At 46.1% G+C, this 22,332-nt stretch overlaps 1 protein-coding gene across 1 annotated transcript in view; it reads left to right on the top strand.

Annotated features, from left to right (window-relative positions):
• ELAVL1 (ELAV like RNA binding protein 1) overlaps positions 1-21,976 on the top strand; it is a 40,388-nt gene extending 18,412 nt beyond the window's left edge. The window contains exons 3-6 of the mRNA XM_004484188.5: positions 6,462-6,565; positions 8,503-8,656; positions 13,892-14,117; positions 17,471-21,976. Of these exons, the coding sequence (XP_004484245.1) occupies positions 6,462-6,565; positions 8,503-8,656; positions 13,892-14,117; positions 17,471-17,795 (809 nt within the window). The 3' untranslated portion in view covers positions 17,796-21,976. The remainder of the gene's footprint in view (positions 1-6,461; positions 6,566-8,502; positions 8,657-13,891; positions 14,118-17,470) is intronic.
• Positions 21,977-22,332: the final 356 nt, after the last annotated feature.

Consider the following 22,332-nt stretch of genomic DNA (forward strand, 5'->3'; position numbering starts at 1 on the left):
TGTAGACTTTTATAGAAGGAACTCACCTCTACCTACCTCTCATGGCAGAGGAGGGCTTTGTTCACAGGGTTCTCATCTCCCTCACCTGTGCACCATAGTTTTTGAGGCTATTCCAGTTCAGAGAAGCACTAAGGGGTTAAAACAGTATGTCTTGGGAACAGATGTAGCTCAAGTTGTTGAGCACCTGCTTCCTATGTACAAGGTCCCAGTTCGATAGCCAGTATCTCCTAAAAACAAAACAAACCAAAAAACCAACTCTCATTGGGGAGTGTATATAGCTCAGTGGTTGAACCACTGGACTCAGTACCCACTACTTCTTAAAAAACAAAAAAATATTGATTGATTTGGTCTGCAAATATAGAGAAAGAGAAGTGTGTTTGGAAATGCAAGAGCATTTGACTGCCCAAGCAGGTGCCTGACTGGACATAAATAGTGCAGTGGCTCCCAGAGTGGTCCAGGCCAGCAGCTGCAGCCACAGCACCTGGGGACTTGGAGAAATGCATGTCTCAAGCCCTACCCAGACCCACTGGATCAACAACTCTGGAGTGAGTGAACCTCTGCACTTTAACCTGCCTGGAGGCACTGATACCTGGAGTGGCTGAGAACCACCACCTTGTGACCAGAAGGGGGTGCCTTTCTCATAATGGGGGGTAGTGAGCAGAGGGAAGCCTGGCCTCTAGAACATGGCTAGGCTTCAGATCCAGGGTTTATTCCTTCTTTATCCTCCCTCCTCCCCATTCCTCCCACCTCCTCCTCTGTTTCTTCTCCTTCCCTTCTTTCCCTTCTTTCTTTCCTTAATTTCCTCACCATACCACATCTCCCATCCCAGGGGTTCTTTGTGCCCCTCCCTCCCCAACACACACGTGCACGTACACACACACACACACCACACACACACACACACACACCTCCCCCCACTTTCCTTTAGCCCATGACTGTAGCTGGCTCTGCCCCTAGTGAGCAAGGGAAGTATCTGTAAGGAGCTTGGAAATGCAGTCTCATGCCCTCCCTGACACTCTGAGGCCCTGGACAGACAGAGTGAGTCTCTAATTTGCTGCATCCTTAACCTGCATTTCAGGCAGTCCTTGTACAGGTAATGCGTAGACTCTACTTTGAGAAACAGTAACTTGCAGGCTGCTTCCCCTCTTCCCACTGGGACCACCAGGTAGTGAGTGCCTTCCACCAGTGTTTACATTGTTGGAGATTGTTGGGCCAGGGCTTGGCTGTGGTCACCATGGAGACACGCAGCTCCTACCCACTCCCCCCCCCCCCGCCCCCCAGTGATTTAATTTTTCTGGGTGTGGTATGGGAGTTGATAGTTGGTTTTTTGTGGTCGGGTGTTTTTTTTTGTTTGTTGGTTTGTTTTTAACAAATCAGTTTTATTGATACATATTAATAAAGCATTCAGTTCATCCAAAATGTACAATCACTGGTATTTGGTATATTCACAGTTGCGCATTAATCACCTCAATCATCATTAGAGCATTTTCATTATTTCTATAATAATAATAATAAAACAAAATTTTTCACCCCTCTGTGTCTCCATGCTTCCCCTATTGTACATAGGTGCTATTTCTGGCTCTTCTTGCATATTTATTAATATATTCACATACCATGCAATCTACCCAAAGTGTATAATCAATGACTTTTAGTATAATCACAATGTTGTGTATTAATAATCACAAAAAAATTTTTAAACAATTTTATTACTCCAAAAAAGAAAAACTCCACACCACTTAGCAGTCCTTACCCAGCCCTATGTACCCACTAATCTAACTTCATCTTTATAAATTGATTTATGTTTACATTACATAAATGGAATCATACAATATGTAGTACTTTGTGTCTGGTTTCTTTCACTTAATATGTTTTGTTTGATATTAATATCATGTAGTATTAATGTACATTTACTCAATTTCAAGAAAAAAGTCTTACATATAAATGGGCATGGATACTTTTTAAAACTACAGGGGGAGCAAGTGTAGCCCAGTGGTTTGAGTGCCTGCTTCCCATGGACAAAGAACTTGGGTTCAATCCCTGGTAGTTTCTTTAAAAAACAAAAAACAAATGTAGTTCAAGTGGTTGAACACCTGCTTTCCATGTACAGGGTCCCAGGTCCAATCCCTGATACCTCATAAAAACAAAAATGAAAAAAAAAAACCAACTCATTGAGAAGCAGATGTAGTTCAGTGGCTTAGTGCCTGCTTCCCATGTACAAGGTCCCTGATCAGTTCAATCCCTGATGCTTTCTTAAAATAAATATTCAAAAGTGTTTTGGGGGGCAGATGTAGCTCAAGTGGTTAGCAGTAGTTTCCCACATACAAGGTCCCAAATTCAATCTCTGGTACCTCCTAAAAACAAATGGAGAAGAAAAGAAAAGATCTCCAGGTGCTTCTAACAACCAGCCAGGGCTGAGAAGTATGGATTTATAGTGAGAGAATGAGGAACGAGGTGCAGAGTGGGCAGATGAAGCACTGTAACCTCACCTAGTAAGTGAAACCAGTGCCATGATTGCTTCATTCCTTACCCTTACCTGCCCCTCCACTGGTGCCCTACACAAAGTGTAGAGCAGTCTCAGAGGAAATAGGGCAGACCCCAGGCAGTGGCCCAGTGTTGGCAAAGATCCCTTCCCACCCAGTCCCAGACCCCATAAGGCCAGCTTGGAAGACTTGAGCTTGTAAGTGATGTCAGGGGCCTACCTCCGGGGAGCTAACTGCTTTGGAGAACTCCAGCCCCTTCTGGAACAGCCCCTCTTCTCCTCTGTCTTCTCCTCTGCAGCCCCTGGTACAAGCTGCCTTCCTCTCACACCTGGACTAGCTCACAGGTTCCCACTGGCCTCTGTATCAGCTTGTGCCCAGAGGCAACCCTTCTCTAGAGTCGCACTTGGGGCTTTCAAAGATGAACATTTGTAGCTGCCTCTCAGGGCATTCCCCTAGAAACGTTTTGTTCCAACCCATGCTGGCCTTTCCTTTCCTGGCATTCACCAGAGACAGTCCCACTTCAGAGATCTGGCGTTTGCTCTGCTGTCTTGAACGCTGTCTCAGCCACCCCAAGGTCTGGGGTCAAATAGCACCTCCTCTGGGACCCTCTCACACCCGGACCATCCTAATGTGGACCCATCCCCTTATCCCCTCTCAAAACACAAAGTCATCTCTCTTCAGCACTGAGACACCAGCTCCAGTACAGAATTTCTTGCTGCATTATTGTTCATCATGCCCCAGTCTTGGGGTGTGAGCTTCGATAAGGCAGGAATTGCCTATTGATCCCTCAGCCTGGCACAAGCCAGCACCTAGTAGGCACTCAGGAACTGTGTCAGACTGGGGAGCAGGGCTACAGGAGGAGAAGCAGTGTTGGAAAGGGAGGTGATGGCCATATGAGGGGGTGACAATGCAAACAGGGGCACATGGCATTCAAGCAGGTCATCCAGGGTGAGTGTGTGGCAGAGACAGGAAGCCTGTAGATAGGGCACTGGGGACTTGAGAGGGAGGGGGACGTAGAGAGCACAGGGGGCTCTTTTCACCAGGGAGAGGGGGAGGCAGCAGGACAGGAAGGTCATTGGGGCCCGTGCTGCTCAGGGACACATGTTCTAAAATTGATGGCCTTGTTGAGCACAGTATTGGTAGAGTCAGTGTCCACTCTGAGGACCAGGAGCTCAGACCAGGAAGGGGCCACATTTATAAGCCAAGAGAAACCAGTTTTGGAAAAAGGCCTGAGGCACACTGAGGACCTTCCCAAGTCCCAAGCCCTCAGATTGGGAGCACCTGTCCCCATCGTCTGTTTTCCCCAAACAGTGCTTAGGCCACCTGTGGTACCAGGCACAAAGTGGACAGAGGCCAGGGATGAGATTGTTGTGGGTGGAGCAAACCGACAAGAAGGCCCAAATGTGGATGGCTCTGGGGACTGGGCCGAGCATCTGACACAGTGAGATGGGGTGGAGAAGCAGGTGTTGGGACTCAAAAACTCAGTGAGGCTGGAGTTATGGTCAAAAATCCACTCATAGGCATTTTGCGTTGTCAGACTTAATGTTTGTTGTTAGGACCACTTACAAAGACCTCCAGGTTCCTGGCCTGGAGCAGTTTGTAGTTTTCTGACCCATGGGTTCAGGCTCTCATATTGGATGGTGATTGGTTGAGGAGCAGTCCTCTGGGCCCCCAACCCGGCAGCCCTGCTGCTGTGGGTCAGGGCCTTCAGAAGCCTCCAAGTAAAGACCCCAGGGGCAGCAGTCTGCTCAGGAAATCTCTAAGACCTAGTGTTTTGTTGGAAATACAGATCTAGGGTCAGATTTTGATGTGTTTCTTTAAAAAAAGAAAGTGGCCTGTGCATAATTCCAAATAATTTCTGTAGCTACACTGTCCTGAAGGAGGGGGCACGTAACTCCCCATCCCTTCAGTATGGGCTGCGCATCGTGACTTCCTTCTAAAGACCAGTGTGGAAAAGGAATACAAAAGTGATTTTACAGTTGAGAAGCCTGAAAAACACCCCTCCACCCAGGGGTTCATGGTCAGTATCAATAGTCACAAATCATGTTAATCGCAATTGCATGTACCTGAGGAGAGGAGCCCCTTGCTTCTGTGGTCTTGCTCCCAAGAACCCATAATCCCAGTCTAACCATGAGAAAAACATCAGATAAATCAAAGTGGAGGGACGTTCTGCAAGGTTCCCAGCCAGTCCTTCTCAAAACTGTCAAAGTCAGGGAAGGGATGTGGCTCAAATGGTTGATCCCCGGTGCCTTCCAAAAACAGAAAAACAAGCAAACAAATGAAAAAGACAACTCAGGGGAGCCAGTGTGGTTCAGTGGTTGAGCACAGGCTTCCCACATACAAGGTCCTGGGTTCAGTCCCTGGCCCCAGTACTTAAAACTGTCAAAGTCATGAAAAATAAGGGAAGTTTGAGAAACTGCCACCGCTCTGAGAAGCCCCAGAATGCAGTTAGTAGTACAGTCTTTATTTTAAAGAACATTTTTTTAATTACAAAAGTAACATTTGCTGTTGTGAATGTATCAGTGCTGGCTCGTTGTGACAAATATATCAAGCTGCTGTTACTAATGGAGGAAGTGGGTGTGGGGTACATGGGAACTAACTTTACTGTCTTCACAATTTTTCTGTGCATTTAAAACTTTCCTGAAAATAAAGTTTATTTTAAAAAATGAAAAGAAATGGTAGCAGGGATAGAACTCTCCACTGAGCCCAGGATCTTCTCATCTGCAAAGAGGGCCTGGGTCTTGCTGGCAGCTGCACAGCTGGTTGAGCTGGCACCGGTGAGAGCCATGAGAACCTCTACTTCCAAGGGACCCTGCAGCCCCCAAACGTTTTGCCCATCGTACTTGTCTTCGGGCTTCTCCCTTGACTAGAGGGCTAGAACAGAGCTCAGTGAGGGCAGGGCTTTCAGCACGGGCATGGCTATCTCTCCACATGGCACCTGGCATGAAGGGGGTGCTCATTGGCAGTGGGAGTTAACCAATGAGGTATGAGGGTGTTGATTATGTGACTTTGGATCAGTCCATTCTCTTCTTTAGCGAAGTGTTTGACTAAATGCTCTGTAAGGCTCCTGTGAATGCTGACCCTAGATATTATTTCTCCCTGGTCCTTTCTGGAACCCAGGGGCTTTTCCCTCTGCTATGTTGTATTCCTCCCTTGGTGTCCAGTTGCCTCTGCCAGTATTAAGTATTTCACCAAGAAAGGGCAGGGACACCCTACCCGTAAGCCTGTTTTCTCCTGACTGCAGATAACTCAGGTTTTTGCATCCCTTAAAACTCCCCCAGACTTGCAGTGGTAACAGTTTACTTAGGATGGAGTCTGGTGCCGGGAGAAACCCTAGAAATGTGACCTGCCAGGGCAGAGCCTGTGCTACTGAGCTAAGGATTCTCTCTTCTCTGGCTTCTCCTCATGTCCCTGGGCCTCTTCTGCTTACCAGTTGGGTCAGGTGGGCTTCAGGTTTGGGAGAGTAAGTAGAACCAGTTCTGCGAACCTTTGCGCTCTGGGAAAGGGAGAGGCCAAAAGATGACCTGGAAGCCAACAGCCAATCATCTGCCTTACCCGGGGGCCACAGCCAGATGTCAGGCCCTCCCACTGCCTGTCCACCAGCTGGTGACCCTCCTCCTCACGTGCCCAAGCCCACACCAGTAGGACTGGGCACCACAATGCTTTGGGGACTGGTTCTGCAGGATGCAGTCAGTAGCACAGTCCTCTTTTTTTAAATAACCTTTTAGAAAAACTTACAGAAGTTAACAGTTGGTTGGAGAGAAGGTAAAAAGTGCCCAAGAAGTATAACAACAGAATAACCTTCTTCTGTAATCCTACCCCTCAAAGGTCATTGCTCCTAACTTTTTGGTATATTTTCTTCAAGTCCTCTTTTCCCTGATTGAATCTTTTTGAACCCACTAGGATCTATTCATGTTTGTTCTCTGTTTCTCTCACCCTGGCACGGTCCTTTTACCAATGTGCACATGTTCTCCAACACAGGACACAGCTTGGGCTATGGCTTTGTGAACTACGTGACTGCAAAAGATGCGGAAAGAGCAATAAACACGCTGAATGGCCTGCGACTCCAGTCAAAAACCATTAAGGTGAAGCTTTTTTTTACAACTTCATTCATTCACTGCATTGTATTTATTCCTACCCCTAGACAAAGGTCTGTCTGAGCCCCAGCCCAGGTGAGCAGACCCCACTTTCTGCAGTGTCACTGTTAAGAGGATCATTAGTGTTGCCGGTGCTTTCAGGGGTCTCCCGCCTGTTAGAGAGGAGGCATGTCATATCAGGTGCATGTTTGGTGGTAATTGTCCCAAGCCTTAAGCCCCGGCCTCATGTCCTCCTTGACCCCACCAGGCCATGGGCAGTAAAGGCTCCCATGAAGGGCACCTACACAGTGCATACACACACACATATCCCAGCCCAGGGCGTGTCCCTAGAGCATCTGCCTTTCTCATCTGCTTGCCTGTGGTCCCATCCTTGCCTGTCCTTGTACAGATATGTGGTCTCCTCTTCCCTCTGGCACTCTTGCTGGGGTTATTGCAGAGGTGGCAGCGTCCCCCCGACCACCCTGCCCAGTTTCCCTTTCTGCTTCATCACGGCCAGTTGCAGTCTCTCTCTCAGTCATGTAGCTAATATGTCCCAGACAGAGGACAAAAATATTCATTGTGTTTATTGAGCTAGAATGGGGTGCGCAACAGGAAACAAAAAATATGAAACCACATGTGATAGCACTGAGTGCGGCAGCAGAGCATGTTGGGGACAATGTTCTATAGGAGGCATCACATTCACTGGTGACTTTTGAGCAGAAGCCTAAGGGGAGTGAAGAGCAAGCTGTGCAGAGAACTGGGGGAGGGGCCTCGGGCAGAGCATCCCCAGAGTCAACTCCCCAAGCCAAGGATTTGAGTGACTTCCTGATGACAGGTTAGCAAGTTCTCTGGGTTATCCAGGACAGTCTCATCTGTCTGCATATCCATCTTAACCCGCAACCACTTACTCTATTCTCTCTGGTTGCAGTTCTCTCAGCCTGGATCCCCACCTCTGTCTCTTCTCTTCCTTGCTGTCCAGTGTCTGTCTTCAGGTTCCTGGGAGCTTTGGCAGCTGCCCCTTGGCTTACCATCCTGGAAAAACCTTGTGTTTTTCTCACCACCTGCTCCCATATCTCCAGTCCAACCCTGAGCATTGCTGAACCTGCCATTAGAATTCCAGGTGGAACTGTGACCTGGCTGCCCATGGCCACCTGGTAGTGGCCTGCCCACCACCCCTCTCTGGCTGTACCTGGCAGTTCACTTTTTGTCTCTAAGACATACACCTGCCAAAATTGTTTCCTTCAACCTGAAGCAATTTGGGATGAGATGACCATATATGAGCCTTTGTATGTGCCAGATCCTCTCCCCACCCTCACCCCATAGAAAGCCACTCCCCTCTGATTCCCATCAGGCACCCAGAATTGGTCATGCTTGGGGCCTCAACTGTGACCTGGCTTTCTCAGTTTATCTGGTCATCAGAACTAGCTGGGGTGCACATTCCCAGGACTCTGGCATGGGGCCCCTAGGTCAGACTCTATGGGGTGGGCCTGGGAGCATATATATATCTGCTAGCCCACTAGGGACATTGCAGAGTCTGGCTGTGACAACACATGTTCAGTTTGCAGAGCGTTATTTCTGTATCTGCTGTTAACTCATTTTGTGACCTTGATTGCGCGATGGTCTAACCTTCCCTGGACCAGGGAGCCACTCCCTCATCCAGCCATTTTCTTCAATGCATCTCATGCTGGGGAGCTGTAAAGGTACTCCTTGAGGACAGGAGTGTCTCACATATCGTAGTGTCTGGCACAGCTCCCAAGGGCTCCTTGCCGGCCTAGGCCAGTGAAGGAAGTCACATGTCACAGCATCCCCACATACCCCTAGCCCCAGCAAAAACAAGTTTGAATTGGAGCTCAAAACTGTGCAGTTGATTGCTTTTTTGACACTGTTGTTTTCACAGGCATCCCTCAGTATCTGCCCTAATCCTAGAGAGTCATTTTGTCTTCAAGGTGTCGTACGCACGCCCAAGCTCAGAGGTCATCAAAGATGCCAACTTGTATATCAGCGGACTCCCAAGGACAATGACCCAGAAGGACGTGGAGGATATGTTCTCTCGGTTTGGACGAATTATCAACTCCCGTGTCCTTGTGGATCAGACCACAGGTATGGGATGGCCAGCAACTGCAGTGAGGGTTTCCCTCTAGGTCAGGGGCCAGGTTCTCTAAAAGAACCCAGATCACTGTTTAATACTTAAATATTCTTATTTATTCCACAAATGAGGACAAAACAGAAATGGGAAGACCCTGGCTTTTGTTTTTAAAACTGGGAATGTGAAATAGGATAAAGGAATCTCCTGTGTTAGACTAGCACTTTATGATAAAAACACCAAGAAATTCGGAGACCTTCCCTTAGGCACCCAGATGTCCTGGCCTTGCCTCTGAATGGGGTAAAAAGGCCACTGCTGCTGTTTGTATTTCACGCTGATGGTTTGCAGTGTGAAACAGTCTTTTCTTGTCCATAATCCCCACTTGAATTGCCCTGAAGCTGCAAGATTGACCATTTCTGCTGAGCTGTTCTTCAGTTTATATAACTTTCATGCCCACCTGGGTAACACATCCAAAGGACATGGAACTCAAGAGCAGTGCCTTTCGCTGACAGTCCTGGCCCCTTCTCTGGCTCCTCCTCAGGTGATCTCAGCACCTTAACCCCTTGGGCTCTGGGCCTTGCACAGAGCAGCTGAGGGCCTACACATGCCAGTGGAAGCAACTCTGGGCAGGCAGTGGGCCTTTCCTGGCTCAGTCCCTATGTTTTTTTCAGGTAAGGGGGTAAAGGACTGAGTGGGAAGGCCATTACCTACAACTTGACAACAAACAGGGCATACCTCACAGGCCCCCAGTCTCCAGCTGAACTCGCTAGTGGACATGGAGACAAGAGAAAGCCAGAAGAAAGGTTTGGAAAGCTTGAGAGACAACCCAAATGCTTTTTATGCTGCTGGAATTGTTTGCTGGATTCTTTAAAGCCCTCTTAGTGGAAAGGGTTGAACTTGTAGTTTTGAAAAGAAAAATTGAAGCCATCCCTGCTTGAGGGCTCCTAAATTCTGTTCCCAGGAGGAGGGGGAATTTGCTGACATACTAGAAAGGAAGATTTCTTTGCCCACAGAGCTCAGTGAAGCTAATTGAACTGCCTGCAGTTGATTTTAATGTTTTCCATCACCTCCTTTTGATGGCCAGCCTATGGCTCCAGCATTAAACAGACACTGTGTAATTGGGTCAGAGAAGTCATGGCTCTGGGACGATCTCCCTTGGGAGGTCTGGGGCAGACCAGCAGCAGTCTTGAGAGTCTGCCAGAGGAATCAGCATGAGCCTTCCCCCTTCATCCTTGGCGGGCTAGGCTGGCTCCATCTGTAACAGATAAGGGTTGGAGATGCACCTTTCTCCCTGCTCTGGGTGCTTTGGGGCAGGCAGCCTGGCCATCTGCTCTCCCATCTCCCACCCCAGCTGTGGAAGCTCAGCTGGGCATGTGTTAGCCCTGCCTGCTGCCCATGCTGCAGTCCGTGCTAGGATCCAACCTTCAGAGGACCCTTATTGCTGGAGCAAAGACAAAGTGGCTGCTATGATCTGCCGAAGCTGAGGCTCATTCTGCTTCTGGAGCCTGGTCCATGGGCTCAGGCTCCTGGCAGGTTATGGGAGTGCACAGATATCGCCCTGACACCAGGCTGTGCCAGAGGATGTGGGGGCCACTCACACCACCACCTTCCTTCTGCCTCTTCACTCTGGTGGGGGCTGGAGAATCACATCTGTTTGGGGTCAGACTCTCCCCATCCCCCCAACAGTCTGCACCAGATTAGTCTCCTGTGGTCCCTAAGTCCCCCTTACTTGCCTTCAAGTGCCAGTTTAGAGAGAGAATGATCTGGTTACCTGGCAGGTGCATGTATTTATCCCCACCCCAACCCCTGCATAGAAGCTTCTGAGGGGCTGCCCCCAGACATGAATGGTTGCTGTGCCAGCTCACATTCTGCATCCACGGTCCCACCTTTTGTGGATTCCACATGGGCTTTTTACGTCCCCTTGAAGTCCTCTTTCCTGCCCTGCCTGCTGAATGGGCCCCGCTCCCTAGACAGAATCCACCTTGCTGTCCGTGGGGGGCTCTCCTTGGAGGTCTGTTCTACAGGCATCTCCCCTCAGCTGTGTGGACGTTTCCCTCTTTCCCCCTGCAGGGGCACTGTCTGTCTTTCTCAGCATTGCTCTCTGGTTCATGTCAGCCATGAACCTCAAGGTGGTTTACAGGACTGTCATGCTCTGTCCAGCCTCCCTGCCAACCTCTGCCACTTCAGCAAAGGAAGTAGCCACCCAACTCAGACCCTACCCTGAGTTAGTGGGTCCACACTTTTTATGTCCTCAGAACCACTGCAAGAAGACAGGAGAAGGGCAGAGGAAAAGGCATAACCAAGGGGTTACTTCTATACAGCCCTTCTACCCAGCCCTGCTTCCCAACCCTTGGGTTTAGAATTGGAGAGTGGAAAGGTGAACCCCCTGCGGTCGAGGGCTTCCCTCCCATTCCCTGTGCACCAGAGGAGGCCATCCACCCAAGGGTTCCCTGTGCTGAGGACAGAGACCTGCTTGTTGATGGGGTCTTGTGATGCTCAAAGGGGCACAGGGACAGAGGGGGGTGTGGCAGTGTGAAACGCTTCCAGTAGAAACTCAGGTAGGTTTGTGTCTTGAGTTTGCCTTCATATGTCTTGCATTTAGGTGTTAAAGGTGGAAGTTTTCTTAAGAAATGTCAACATTTTTGAGCTGACAGAACTAAATTTAAAAATATATATAAAACTCTGTTTATCTTTTTTATCTGTGAACTTCATAGTTTAATCACCTAGAGAATACCATTTATTGGTCTCTGGTCTTAATTTAAAGGAATACTAGAAAAACATGCAGAGCCATATTCAAAAATTATTAATTCATCAAATAATTTAGTGAATTTCTTCCCCCCTAAATTAAATAACATTCTTTTTCTTCTTTGTGCTCTCTTCCTTTCATTTTGGCAGTTTTAATTTGAAAACCATTCTGTGAAAGATAAAGCAAACCAAGGAAACCACATTTGCACACACACTTTCTCTCTGCTGGATCCCAGGGTCTTTATCAGAATGAAAATTGTCCCTGGAGGCAGCTTTCTGTAAGAGCCAGCAGCTTAAAGCTTTCAGTCATACTTGCCTAAGGTTAGCTTTTCTTTGAGCTCTCCACATCCAACTAAGCTGTCCTTCATGCCACGTCAGAGTAAATCAAAACAGTGCCAAGTATATGTTTTCAGGTGTTCCTTCTGAACTGGTATTAAAAATGGGCTCAGGCTTTAGAAATTTCCTAACACACACCTATCTTGTTAGGTCTGATTGTGCCAGGTCAGTAAGTGTCTTTGGCCGTGTGAATGTTTTAAGTTGATATTCAAACAGTCTTGGAGCCAGTGCAGGGGGTCTTCCCAGGTGCTGTGCTATGGGAGTCCCAGGAGGGGACGTTTTCTAGTTGGAGAATAGGGACATGAGCTTTAGGGCTTAGTACAAATATACACTGTATATTACAAAAAAGAAGGTCGATCAGAAGAAAGAATGCTTGGTGTGTGGGGCCCTGGCGACTGCATGTTTGTGTGCCCCCGCCAAGTCACATTCCCAGTCAGGCCCAAGTGGGGTGACTGCACCTTGTAGTAACTCACTTCTTTCCGGCACCCTGCCCACTAGTGGTGTGCCTGAGTCTCTCTGTGCCTTTCCACAGCCTCCAGGCAAGCCTAGGAGAACCCTGCCCTATGCCTATTGTGGGAAAGCAGTGAGGAAAGATGCCAGGATGTGGGTAGCTGACTTGGTGGGACCTTCAGCATGCTTCTATAGCTAGGTCCCCAAGACCCTGTGCTGTCCCCTTTGATTAGTCCCATTCACAGTGTGCTAAAGGCCTTTTTCTAGAGGCAGTCTTCAGAATGAGTGCTTTGGTTGAACCTGCTTACATTTTCAGTTTTAAAAGTACTCCCCCTCACCAAGGCACCGCTTAGGCAAGCACCCCTTAGGCCACCTCTTCCCAACTCCAGCTGAGTTAGTCACTCTCAGACTTGGGCCTCCTTGGCCATCACCTCTGCTGCTATAACTACACCATGACCTTCACATTTGACCCCTCAGTGGAAGAGTGAGTCCTTTTCCTTCATCCACATAGCCTTCTGCTATTTCCGTCGCCCATCGCCATTCCTTGAGTTCTTCAAGGGTAAGGACTGGGTCTTCAGGCCCAGACTATGGATGCATAGATGTGTGGAGAACTGCAGAACACTCTCTCCCCTCTGTGTGCTTGGCTTCTCACGTTTATGCAGGGCTAACTCAGTGTTACCTTTAGCATCAGACCAAGCCTTGCCCAGTCCTGCATTCCCACTCTGCGGAGGAATTGTTTCCTGCAGGTGATACAGGGCTTGCCTTCGGGTGCTCAGTTCAGGTGGCAAGAGAAGGGGACCCCCGAGGTCTTTGGAGGCTGTATCAGTAAGGCCCTGGCCTTGCTTGCACAGGAAGAGGAACTGGGTGCAGAGCAGACCTGAGGCAGGGACTCTGAGCCTGCCTGGAGAATCAGTAAGTGGTTTCAGCACTTTCGTTTTGCCTGGGAATTCTGGGGAGAGAGTCAGTGCCCGTATTTGGTTCTGAGGACAATTTGGGGCCCATAAGAGGTCCTGGGACTTAGAGTTCCCAAGAGGTGAATGAGACAACAGCAGCAGGAAAGAGTGGCAGGGGAGGATTGGGAAACAGCACTCCTCCCTTTGGAGTTGAAGGAGAATATGTGCAGGTAGTGCTGAGAGCCAGGTCAGGCCAGGAAGGGGGCAGAGGAACACGGGGCTCCTGGTGCAGTGACACTGGGCTAGACTGCAAGGCCCTCTGTCACCCTTGTTCACAGCAGTCCCTCAGAAGGCCACAGCTGCTCTTCAGATGTGCTTGTAGGACAAGGCAGCTAAGAAGGAGGCCCAGGAGCCCACAGAGTTTCTCAGACCTGGCCCCACCTGACCCTTCTTAGCTACCCTCCCCTCAGCACATCTGTGGTGGGGACTGAGTATTTACATAGTGATGATACATGTAATCTCTTCTGCCATTATATTTTTTAAAAAGAGGTTTTTATGTTATTCAGGATGTCTGTCACCAAAAAACTTGTTGCCACTAAGACTGGAGTTGCTGCTTCAACTCTGAAGAAAGTCTGAAATCTTAGTGTTTTACTAGTCATTATTTTTTTTAATCCATTAATTTGCTTTCATGTTTGGGTTTAATTTTTATTTGTTTCATTAACCAAACATTCGATTTGAACCACAGCAGACTGCTTTGACTTTTGTTTTTCAGTTTTAAAAGTACTTGCATTTTTCCCCTAACTTCATTTTTATTGATTTGTTAAAAAGGTTTATCCAGAGGGGTTGCGTTTATCCGGTTTGACAAACGATCGGAAGCAGAAGAGGCAATTACCAGTTTCAATGGTCATAAACCCCCAGGTTCCTCCGAGCCCATTACAGTGAAGTTTGCAGCCAATCCCAACCAGAACAAAAATGTGGCGTTGCTCTCACAGCTGTACCACTCGCCAGCTAGACGGTTCGGAGGGCCGGTTCATCACCAGGCACAGAGATTCAGGTGGGTCAGGAGTATGGAGTGTCGGAAGGTCTATGCGCTCACTCTTCCCCCAGCCCATTCCCACCTGGGACCAGCTGTAGGTGGCTACATGAGATGGAAAGTGCAGGGGATGCTGGACCAGTCCTGTTAAAAAGTTGCATTGCGAAGCATTTCATGTCTCCGTGCCCCCACACCCCACTCCCAGCCCCTCACAAAGGTACCTGTATGAAAGCCATTTATTTCCATTTGAGCGTTGTCTTTCATGGGAATCAAGATGACCACCGGTTCCAAGTAGCTACTGAAAGAGTGAATGTGTGTGCTCAGACTTAACGGTTTCTAGTGAAAGGAGAATGGCCCATGAGTTTACAACATCGTATTGTAGAATGATGATGCCACCTGACGTGTGATTCGGCAAGAGGTTTTAGACATTGGATCCACAGTCCTCAGACAAACCTTTTTCATAAGTTTGTACAGAGTCCTTTTTATATCTCAGTATTTTGTCTTTTGTTTCAAAGCCCTCCTACAGGTGAACAGTTTTCACATATTCTTTAGTCTTTCCATATAGAAATGGTTCTGGTTGCCAGAATACAGTAGGAAAGGGAAAATCAGAGTCAGCAACTTAGACTCCAAATTCAGGTTTGTTACCATTTTACTATCAATGGAGAGCAAAGTTTAGGAGTGACTTTTTGTAAAAACCTCAAAAAGTAGCATGAAGGCCTTTCTCAGTGGTGTGAAGGATTTTTCTGTCTGACTTTTCTGATTTCCCACCTTCGTTTAAGTGATGAGGTCAGGTAAACCTTGCTCATTCCCCAAGTGCTCTTTTGAGGGGCATTTGCTGAGCAATCCAGAATTCCCAACTGGTTACATCCCAAATCTGACCTTTCTTCTCTAGCCTCTCTAGCTTAAAGATAATGACTGGGAAGCAACTTTGCAGTGAAGTGAGCTGGACCCAATTGTACAAGTCAGATGAAGCAGTTGCATTATTTCTCCTTGGGTGGAGTGTGTGGATGGTGGCGCCTGATGATATCAGGAAGTGGAAAAACAGGGAAGGCTGGAGGAGAGGAGGAAACTTTGGTCATGGTAACTGGGAATAGAAAAGAGAGGGGAAACCAGAGAAGCCAAAACTGCTGGTGACACCCAAGAGTATAGTGACCACCAAAGGGAACACAACAAAGAGATGGGTGTAAGGAGGAGCGTAGGAGAGTCTGGAGGAAAGCAGGGAAAAACTCACCACCAGACGGCAGACCGAGATAAAGAATGAGAGGAAGAAGAACCTAGCCAAGCAGTTTGCAGTCAGTTCTTAAAGATCACAGCAGGAGAAGCCCCCAAATAAAGGGGCTGTTGTCCTTTTGTACCCTCAGATAAAAGAATTGGGGGGTGGCGGAGCATTCATGACTGTTAAGATCAAGAAATTAGCTCTAGTTTAGGAGGAGAAAAACCAACTTATAAGAAAAATTATTAAGAATGAGAATAGTTTGAATCAAAGACAGTAAAATACTACCTCAAATTATTTTCAGTGTAATAACTACATACAAATTTAGATATATAGTAACTTGTGTCCTTATTTGGGTTCCTCCAAAACAATGGAGGATTAAGGCAGTGTAATACAGTGTAATACAAAACTTGGGGGAGACAAGGTCCTTTTAAAAGGAGGAGCCTCTTTCTGGTGCTCATTGAAAACAGCTCGGCTTAAATGTCATACAGATACTTGAGTGCCTTTGTCCAGCCTCATTTCATTGAAACTGTGATCTCAACGTCATCCCACTGAGGCCGGGAACCACTGAAAAGCCATCCAAGTCATTTAACCAACTCAGACATCCTGGGGTGGGCTGTTTAAAACTATTCTTGAATACATCTTTGAGTTGCCTTACCCCCGTAGAAAATAACTCTGGGACCAGTGAGCAGCATCGGTGGGGGATAGAGGGGGGCTTGCCCACCTTCTTTCTTGGCTGTAGAGAGAAGGAATCTCTTTAATGGTGCTGGGATGATGGTTCCCACAGTGTTGAAGCCTCTGATTTGGGTCTGGAGCAGGTAATACCTCTCCTCCAATTGCATTGTGTTGGCTTTGTAGATGCCGTAGCATACACAAATATTCTTAATAAATTTGTAATTTGTGAACTATCTGGAGGGCAACATGGCTTCAATAATGATTCCATCACTTTGTCTACCTTAATCCTTATTGCCACATCTACACATTTTCCATAGGTTTATATATATATATATATATATTTTTTTTTTTTTTTAATTTATTACAGAAGTTGTAAACTTAGAAAACAATCCTGCATAAAGTGCAGAATTCCCATATAACACCCCTCCACCAACACCATACATTGTTACTGGAACATTTGTTACAGATTAAGAGAGAACATCATCAGACCCTAACCACTAACTATGGTCTATAAATGTACATTATGTATATTTTTTCCATACTCCCCCTCCATAGGTTTGTTGTTTTTTAATGTAAATAAAAGTGTTGCTTTGGAAAGATCCCAAATTTTTAAAAGTTTGGTGAACTTGCAGGTGCTAGTGTCCCTTGCCCCCATTCTCTGCCCCCTCGAGTTACACAGCCCTCAGCTCAGCCCCTGGCCCAAGCCAGCAGCAGGGGTGTCCCACAGCTGTGGGAAAGGAAACTCTAGAGGTAGAGCTCCTTCATGGGGGCATGCTCTCACCAGTCTCTCCTTTGTGAACCCTCAGAGAAGGAAGGTCATGATAAGGGGAAGGTACAAAACTTGGAAAAAGAAAAGAAAAAAGGTTCATTTCCCCCTCCCCCCCCCCCCCGTTACACACATGCAGAGTTTGAGGGACTAATTTCCACTAGGGAGATCTGAGGATATAAAAGGCTTGGAAGAAGCATCCAGTTCTTAAAATACAAGAAGCCCGAGGAGTAACTAAATGGGCCTCCACCCAAGGGGGTGGAAGGATTAGCTGATCAGAGGCCCCCCACAGGGCTTTTCTCTGAGATAAGTCAGGCTTTTGGCTAAAACCCTCTCCAGGCCACAAGTGCCTTGGCTGAGTAGGTTTCCTCCAGGGCAGAGCTCCCACACCCTCCCTCCACTACAATATTGAATTTCCTCTCAATTTAAAAAAGAAAAATCTGGGAGCCATACAGCTCAAGGGTGGAGTGCCTGCTTGCCGTGTAGGAGGTCCCAGTTCAATCCCTGGTGCCTCCTTTTTAAAAAAATGTGTTTTTGACTGACAGAGCTGTCCTAGTCTTCCCCTCTTCAACAGCAACTGAACCCAACTGGCTGCACAGAGCAGGAAAGGGACCCAGTGTCCGAGTCAGCATGCATTCATGTTGCCCTTCCCATGCCTTCTGTGTCATTGCATTTGCCTGAACTGAACTTGACCTGAATGTTGTGCTCTCTGTTTGCTAGGTTCTCCCCTATGGGTGTAGATCACATGAGTGGGCTTTCTGGTGTAAATGTCCCAGGAAACGCTTCTTCAGGCTGGTGCATCTTCATCTACAACCTTGGTCAGGATGCTGATGAGGGAATCCTCTGGCAGATGTTTGGCCCCTTTGGTGCAGTGACCAATGTGAAAGTGATTCGCGATTTCAACACCAACAAGTGCAAAGGGTTTGGTTTTGTGACGATGACAAACTATGAAGAAGCTGCGATGGCCATAGCAAGTCTGAACGGCTACCGCCTGGGGGACAAAATCTTACAGGTTTCCTTCAAGACCAACAAGTCCCACAAATAACCTGCTCATGCTTTTTTGTACGGAATAGATCATTAAGAGTGACAGAAGTTGAAACTTTTTTGTTATTGTACAACTCATTTTGCGCCAATTTTCACAAGTGTTTGTCTTAGTCTAAATGAGAAGTGACAAGGTTTTTTTATACTCTGGGATGCAACCGACATGTTCAAATGTTTGAAATCCCACAATGTTAGACCAATTTTAAGTTTCTTAAGTTATTTCCTTTAAAATATATATTAAACAGAAATCTAAGTAGACTGCATTAACTAACCAGTTTCTCTGGATGGTGGTAAAACTGAAGCATGCTTTAACTTACATGACCATCTAACATTTGTTTGATTTGATGTCTCCACAAGCTGGATTTTTAAAAAGTTATCTTTTAGTTTTAGATTTTAAACTAAAGATGTTAGACAGAGGCTGAGTGTGCATTCTCTCAACCGCTTCAAGGTTTTAAACAATCTGTGCTTTGGTTAACAGGAGATTGCTTTCCCAAGCAGGTCCCATTGCCACCTCCTGTTCACTCAGTCCCGGGCTCTGCCAAGTGGCCTTGAGAGTAGCAGCGTGCCTGTCCGACATGCGCCACCTCGGGGGAGGGGGGCCACACGCTGGGCCGTGCCTCCCAGAGAAAGACACAAGCGTGTTTTGTAAGCCCAGGCGCTGATGGGAACGGACCAAAGAGTTTCAGAGAAACTCCAGTATATTCCAGAGTCAGATCTAAGCTTCAGACACGCCTGAAGATATGTTGCTACTCTGACACCCTGAATTTCTGTCCAAACATTGCATGCACGGTGCCCCACACATCGGATATGGTTGTTACAATAATTTGTCCAGTTTCCAAGATTATTTACCATAGCTTGAATGCATAAAATAACTCTATTTTTTAACAACATATAAACATTTGAGCATTGTATTTCTCGCATCCCTTCTTGTGAGCGCTAGATTTTTTTTTCTTATTTTAGTCGGATTTTGTTTTGAAATTTTGCTTTCGTATGAACACTCAGCAGAAAAGTACTTACTTCTTGCCAGTTGTCTATTAACAAAAACCTTTGATTTGTAGTTTTAAAGATTAACCTTCAGATTTCTCTTCATAACTGCCTTGACATTTGGGTTGTTCTGTTCTGTTAATTTTCTTTTGCTTTTTTGTGTTTTTTGTTTGTTTTTACTTTTGCATTTAAGATCATTAAATTTGATTTTGTTTTGCTCGAATTTTGTTTTGTTTTTTATTTTACATTTTCTTTCTTTTTGGCTAGGTAAGGTACAAATGGTCCAGCATTCAGGGAGAATTTATAAGGTCTAAGACACAAATATTTGCCTCGAGAAAAAGCACACGCAAATCTGTGACGTAGAAACTGCAGTCACAGGCAGGTGTTTTTCAATGGGCAGTCAGGAGGCAGAGTCTGACAGTGGACCTGTGGAGTGGGCAGGGCCAGGTCTCTGGGCGACTCTTCAGGAATGTGATCTGATTTTTATAAATGACTAGTGTACAGAGAGAAACTAGGGATAACTCAGTACCAGCAGTTTTTAACTTTACATGAGATAAAACGTAACAAGTCTGGTGGGGTTTATTTTGGTTGTTTTTGATTTTAGTTATCGATAGCATGGAATTATGGAGTTATTTATTTATTTATCTATTTATTTACTTATCGAAGTGGAAAATGGGACATGAGGCCTGGCCCTTCTCCAGAGCAGGTCAGTGTTTTGAGCAGCCTTGGGCAAGTTGAATGCCCCAGGCTGCTGATGCCCATGCTGTTGCCCTGGTACTCAATTGAGGTGCTGCCAGCTGTCTGCATTGTCCTCACAAATCTAAGTGTGACCATGTACTTTTCCCACTAAAGGCATTTTGCACCCAGATCTGGTCTCTGTTGGCCATGTGCCATTGAGGACCTTCGAGTCCAACAAAAGTTACAGATCCTTAGTAAAGGCCAGCTTGTGGAGCTCCTCTTGAAACCCACACCAAGGCCAGGCTGCCTGGATTCGACACAGAGAAAGCCCCACTCTGTTGCCCCAGAGTATTCTTCACCCTGGGATCAGAAAGTTTTCCTGGAAAAATACGTCTTTCAGATTGTGGTAGCCTTGGGCCAACATTTTCTGAGTGAGGATGGAATTCCCAATTCTGAAACCTACCCATAAGTCTCACCATTTCCACACATTCCTACCAGCCTTAGCTAAGCCTAGTGCTTGATTACTTAAAAGAATTTTATCTTAAGCAGAAACTGTGAAAATGGTAGTGGGCACATAGCCAGCACCTTGTCTTCTCCTGCTTCCTCCCAACCCCCCGCTTTTATTTGAACCGAATTGATTATTCTGATGCTGGGGCAAATGGGAAGGAAAATTCCCTCAAGTTTCTCAGTTCGATAAAATTTTCATTTTCCACAATCTCAGCTGTTTGAACAGCCTTCTAGCTAAAAATCCTAATGCATTTCTTTGAAAGTTTTAATTTGCAAGAGTGAGGAAGGATTTAGTTTTAGAAATGCTTCTCCTAAAAAGCAGTCTTCATTCCCAATCAAGGTACTAGGTGCTAGGTGCTGAACGTTCATTTCATCTCATCTGGAGATAATACAAAAAGGAAGGGACCTTTTTTAAAAGTCACAATCCAGAAACCGTTTAGAAAAACTTTACATAAATTAATCATTTTTGTACTTAGCAAACTAGGGCTCTCCTTTTATTTGAGACTTTGCTTGAGAAGAGTTAAGAGTAAATAATGTTAATTTATCAAAAATTTAGTTTGGTGAATATCATAGAGGATTTGACTGAATTCTCTTTTAGCCTGTTTATCTTCCCCTGATAGTCATACGATCAGCAGCTGGGAATTTGGCAAGCCCATTTCTGGCTTAAAACAGGTTGAATTACCCCATTTTTCCCCTTGGCTCTGCCCTTAATTTGGCTTTCCAATAAAATGCCAAGCTGTGGTTTTTGGTGCTGATTGTGCTTTTAGTCGCAAGTTTTGTGCCTGTGACTTCCCAGCCAGGGTGCTCAGTCCTCTCCATTTCCACCGTCTTGTGAGAATATCTGGAAGCAAGCAGGCTCTTTCCCTTGGCCCGGATGCAGATGGTGCTAGGTGGGGCTCCACCTTCTTTGTTCCCAGAAATTGAGTCTTTCCTGCTCCAAAGACTGCTGCCTTAGCATCGGAGAGTCCATACTTGCTGTTAATACTGCAAAACCCAGCATCCAAGGCCCTAGACTGTGCTGCTCTAGAGAGCTCAGCCGCCTCTGAGCTGGCAGCTATGGCTTCACGGCCGGCTTAGAGAACAGAGGAATCCAAAGACAGTTATTGGCAATTATTTATCCTGGCTTACCTCCAAGCAAAAGCCATTTGTCTATCAGGTGTAGAAAAGATGGGACTTGGAAATCAAAGTTAACATCACACAGCTGTTCCATTTCATGTCCCCTGCAGCATGATTTTATTTCTGTATGCTTCTGCAGCCTTCATGTTTGGCATGAGAGAGACTAGTAAACTGACAAGGGCCTCTTTTGCCCATCCCACACCCCTCCTCCTCAAACCCTTTCCCAGCGTCCCAGGACCTCGCACGCCTGCTATGACCTCTGAGGCAGCTCCCAAGGAAAAACCTCCCCCTGTTCATCAGGCTCCCAGACCCATGTCCCTGAACTTCCTGAGCCAGCCGTGAAGTCACAATTGCTTTCTGTTGAGTGGCATTTGTAAAACTGGCCGTTTCTTACAGTGATGGTAGACTGTGAGCTGCCATCTGAATCCCAGACCTCCTATAGGGTTCACATTTTTAAACGTCTTGATTTTCCTCTGACCTCTAATGATTGTATTGTATTTCTCTACCTTTTGGTGACATGGTTCAGTTTTTTGCTTGGTCATTGAAAAGAAAAAAATCACTTGTAACTCACCATAGGTATCTAAGTTAGGTTACCCAAAGGGTTAACCAGTGACATGGAGTACTGTATTTTCCCCCAGAAGGTTTTTCGTTGGTGCCACCACTTTTACCATGTGATGTTTGGTTTACAGTGACTTGCTTTGGGACGGGCGGCTTTTTCAATTGATTCCATGTTGTACAGAAGATGGTTAGACCTTTTGTATATTAGTGTGTTTTAAGTTATTGATTTGTTTTATATAAAATAATTTATTTTTCAGGTACCATTTTTCATTTTAACTTTGTTTTTACGTGGGTTTGTTTTCAATAAAGTATGACACTGCTGTCCAAAAGCCAACAATAAAAGTGAATCCCATTGTGTTCTTTTGAGGATGCTTATGTAACTAGCTTTTTTATTATTTTCAGAAAAGCACTGATCCGTTTTCCATCTTCCCATTGCCTTTTTTATCCTTGTGAATAAATGTTCTTTAGTGTTTTAGAAGGAAAAAGCAAACCTAGATTTTGATAATCCAGAAGATTTCAGATTAATAAAGAAGCTTCGAAAGAAGATCATTTTTCAAAATTTCAGTGAAGTGTGAATATTTTTTGTCAATAGCTTTCTCAAAGAGATTGAAACTTTTGCACCATTTTCAGAGTTTTTATAGAGATGCCAAATTGATATATTTACATGTAATGGAAACATGAAAAGTTTTATTAAACAA

Source organism: Dasypus novemcinctus, chromosome 19, assembly GCF_030445035.2.
Source record: "Dasypus novemcinctus isolate mDasNov1 chromosome 19, mDasNov1.1.hap2, whole genome shotgun sequence".
Taxonomy (NCBI): domain Eukaryota; kingdom Metazoa; phylum Chordata; class Mammalia; order Cingulata; family Dasypodidae; genus Dasypus; species Dasypus novemcinctus.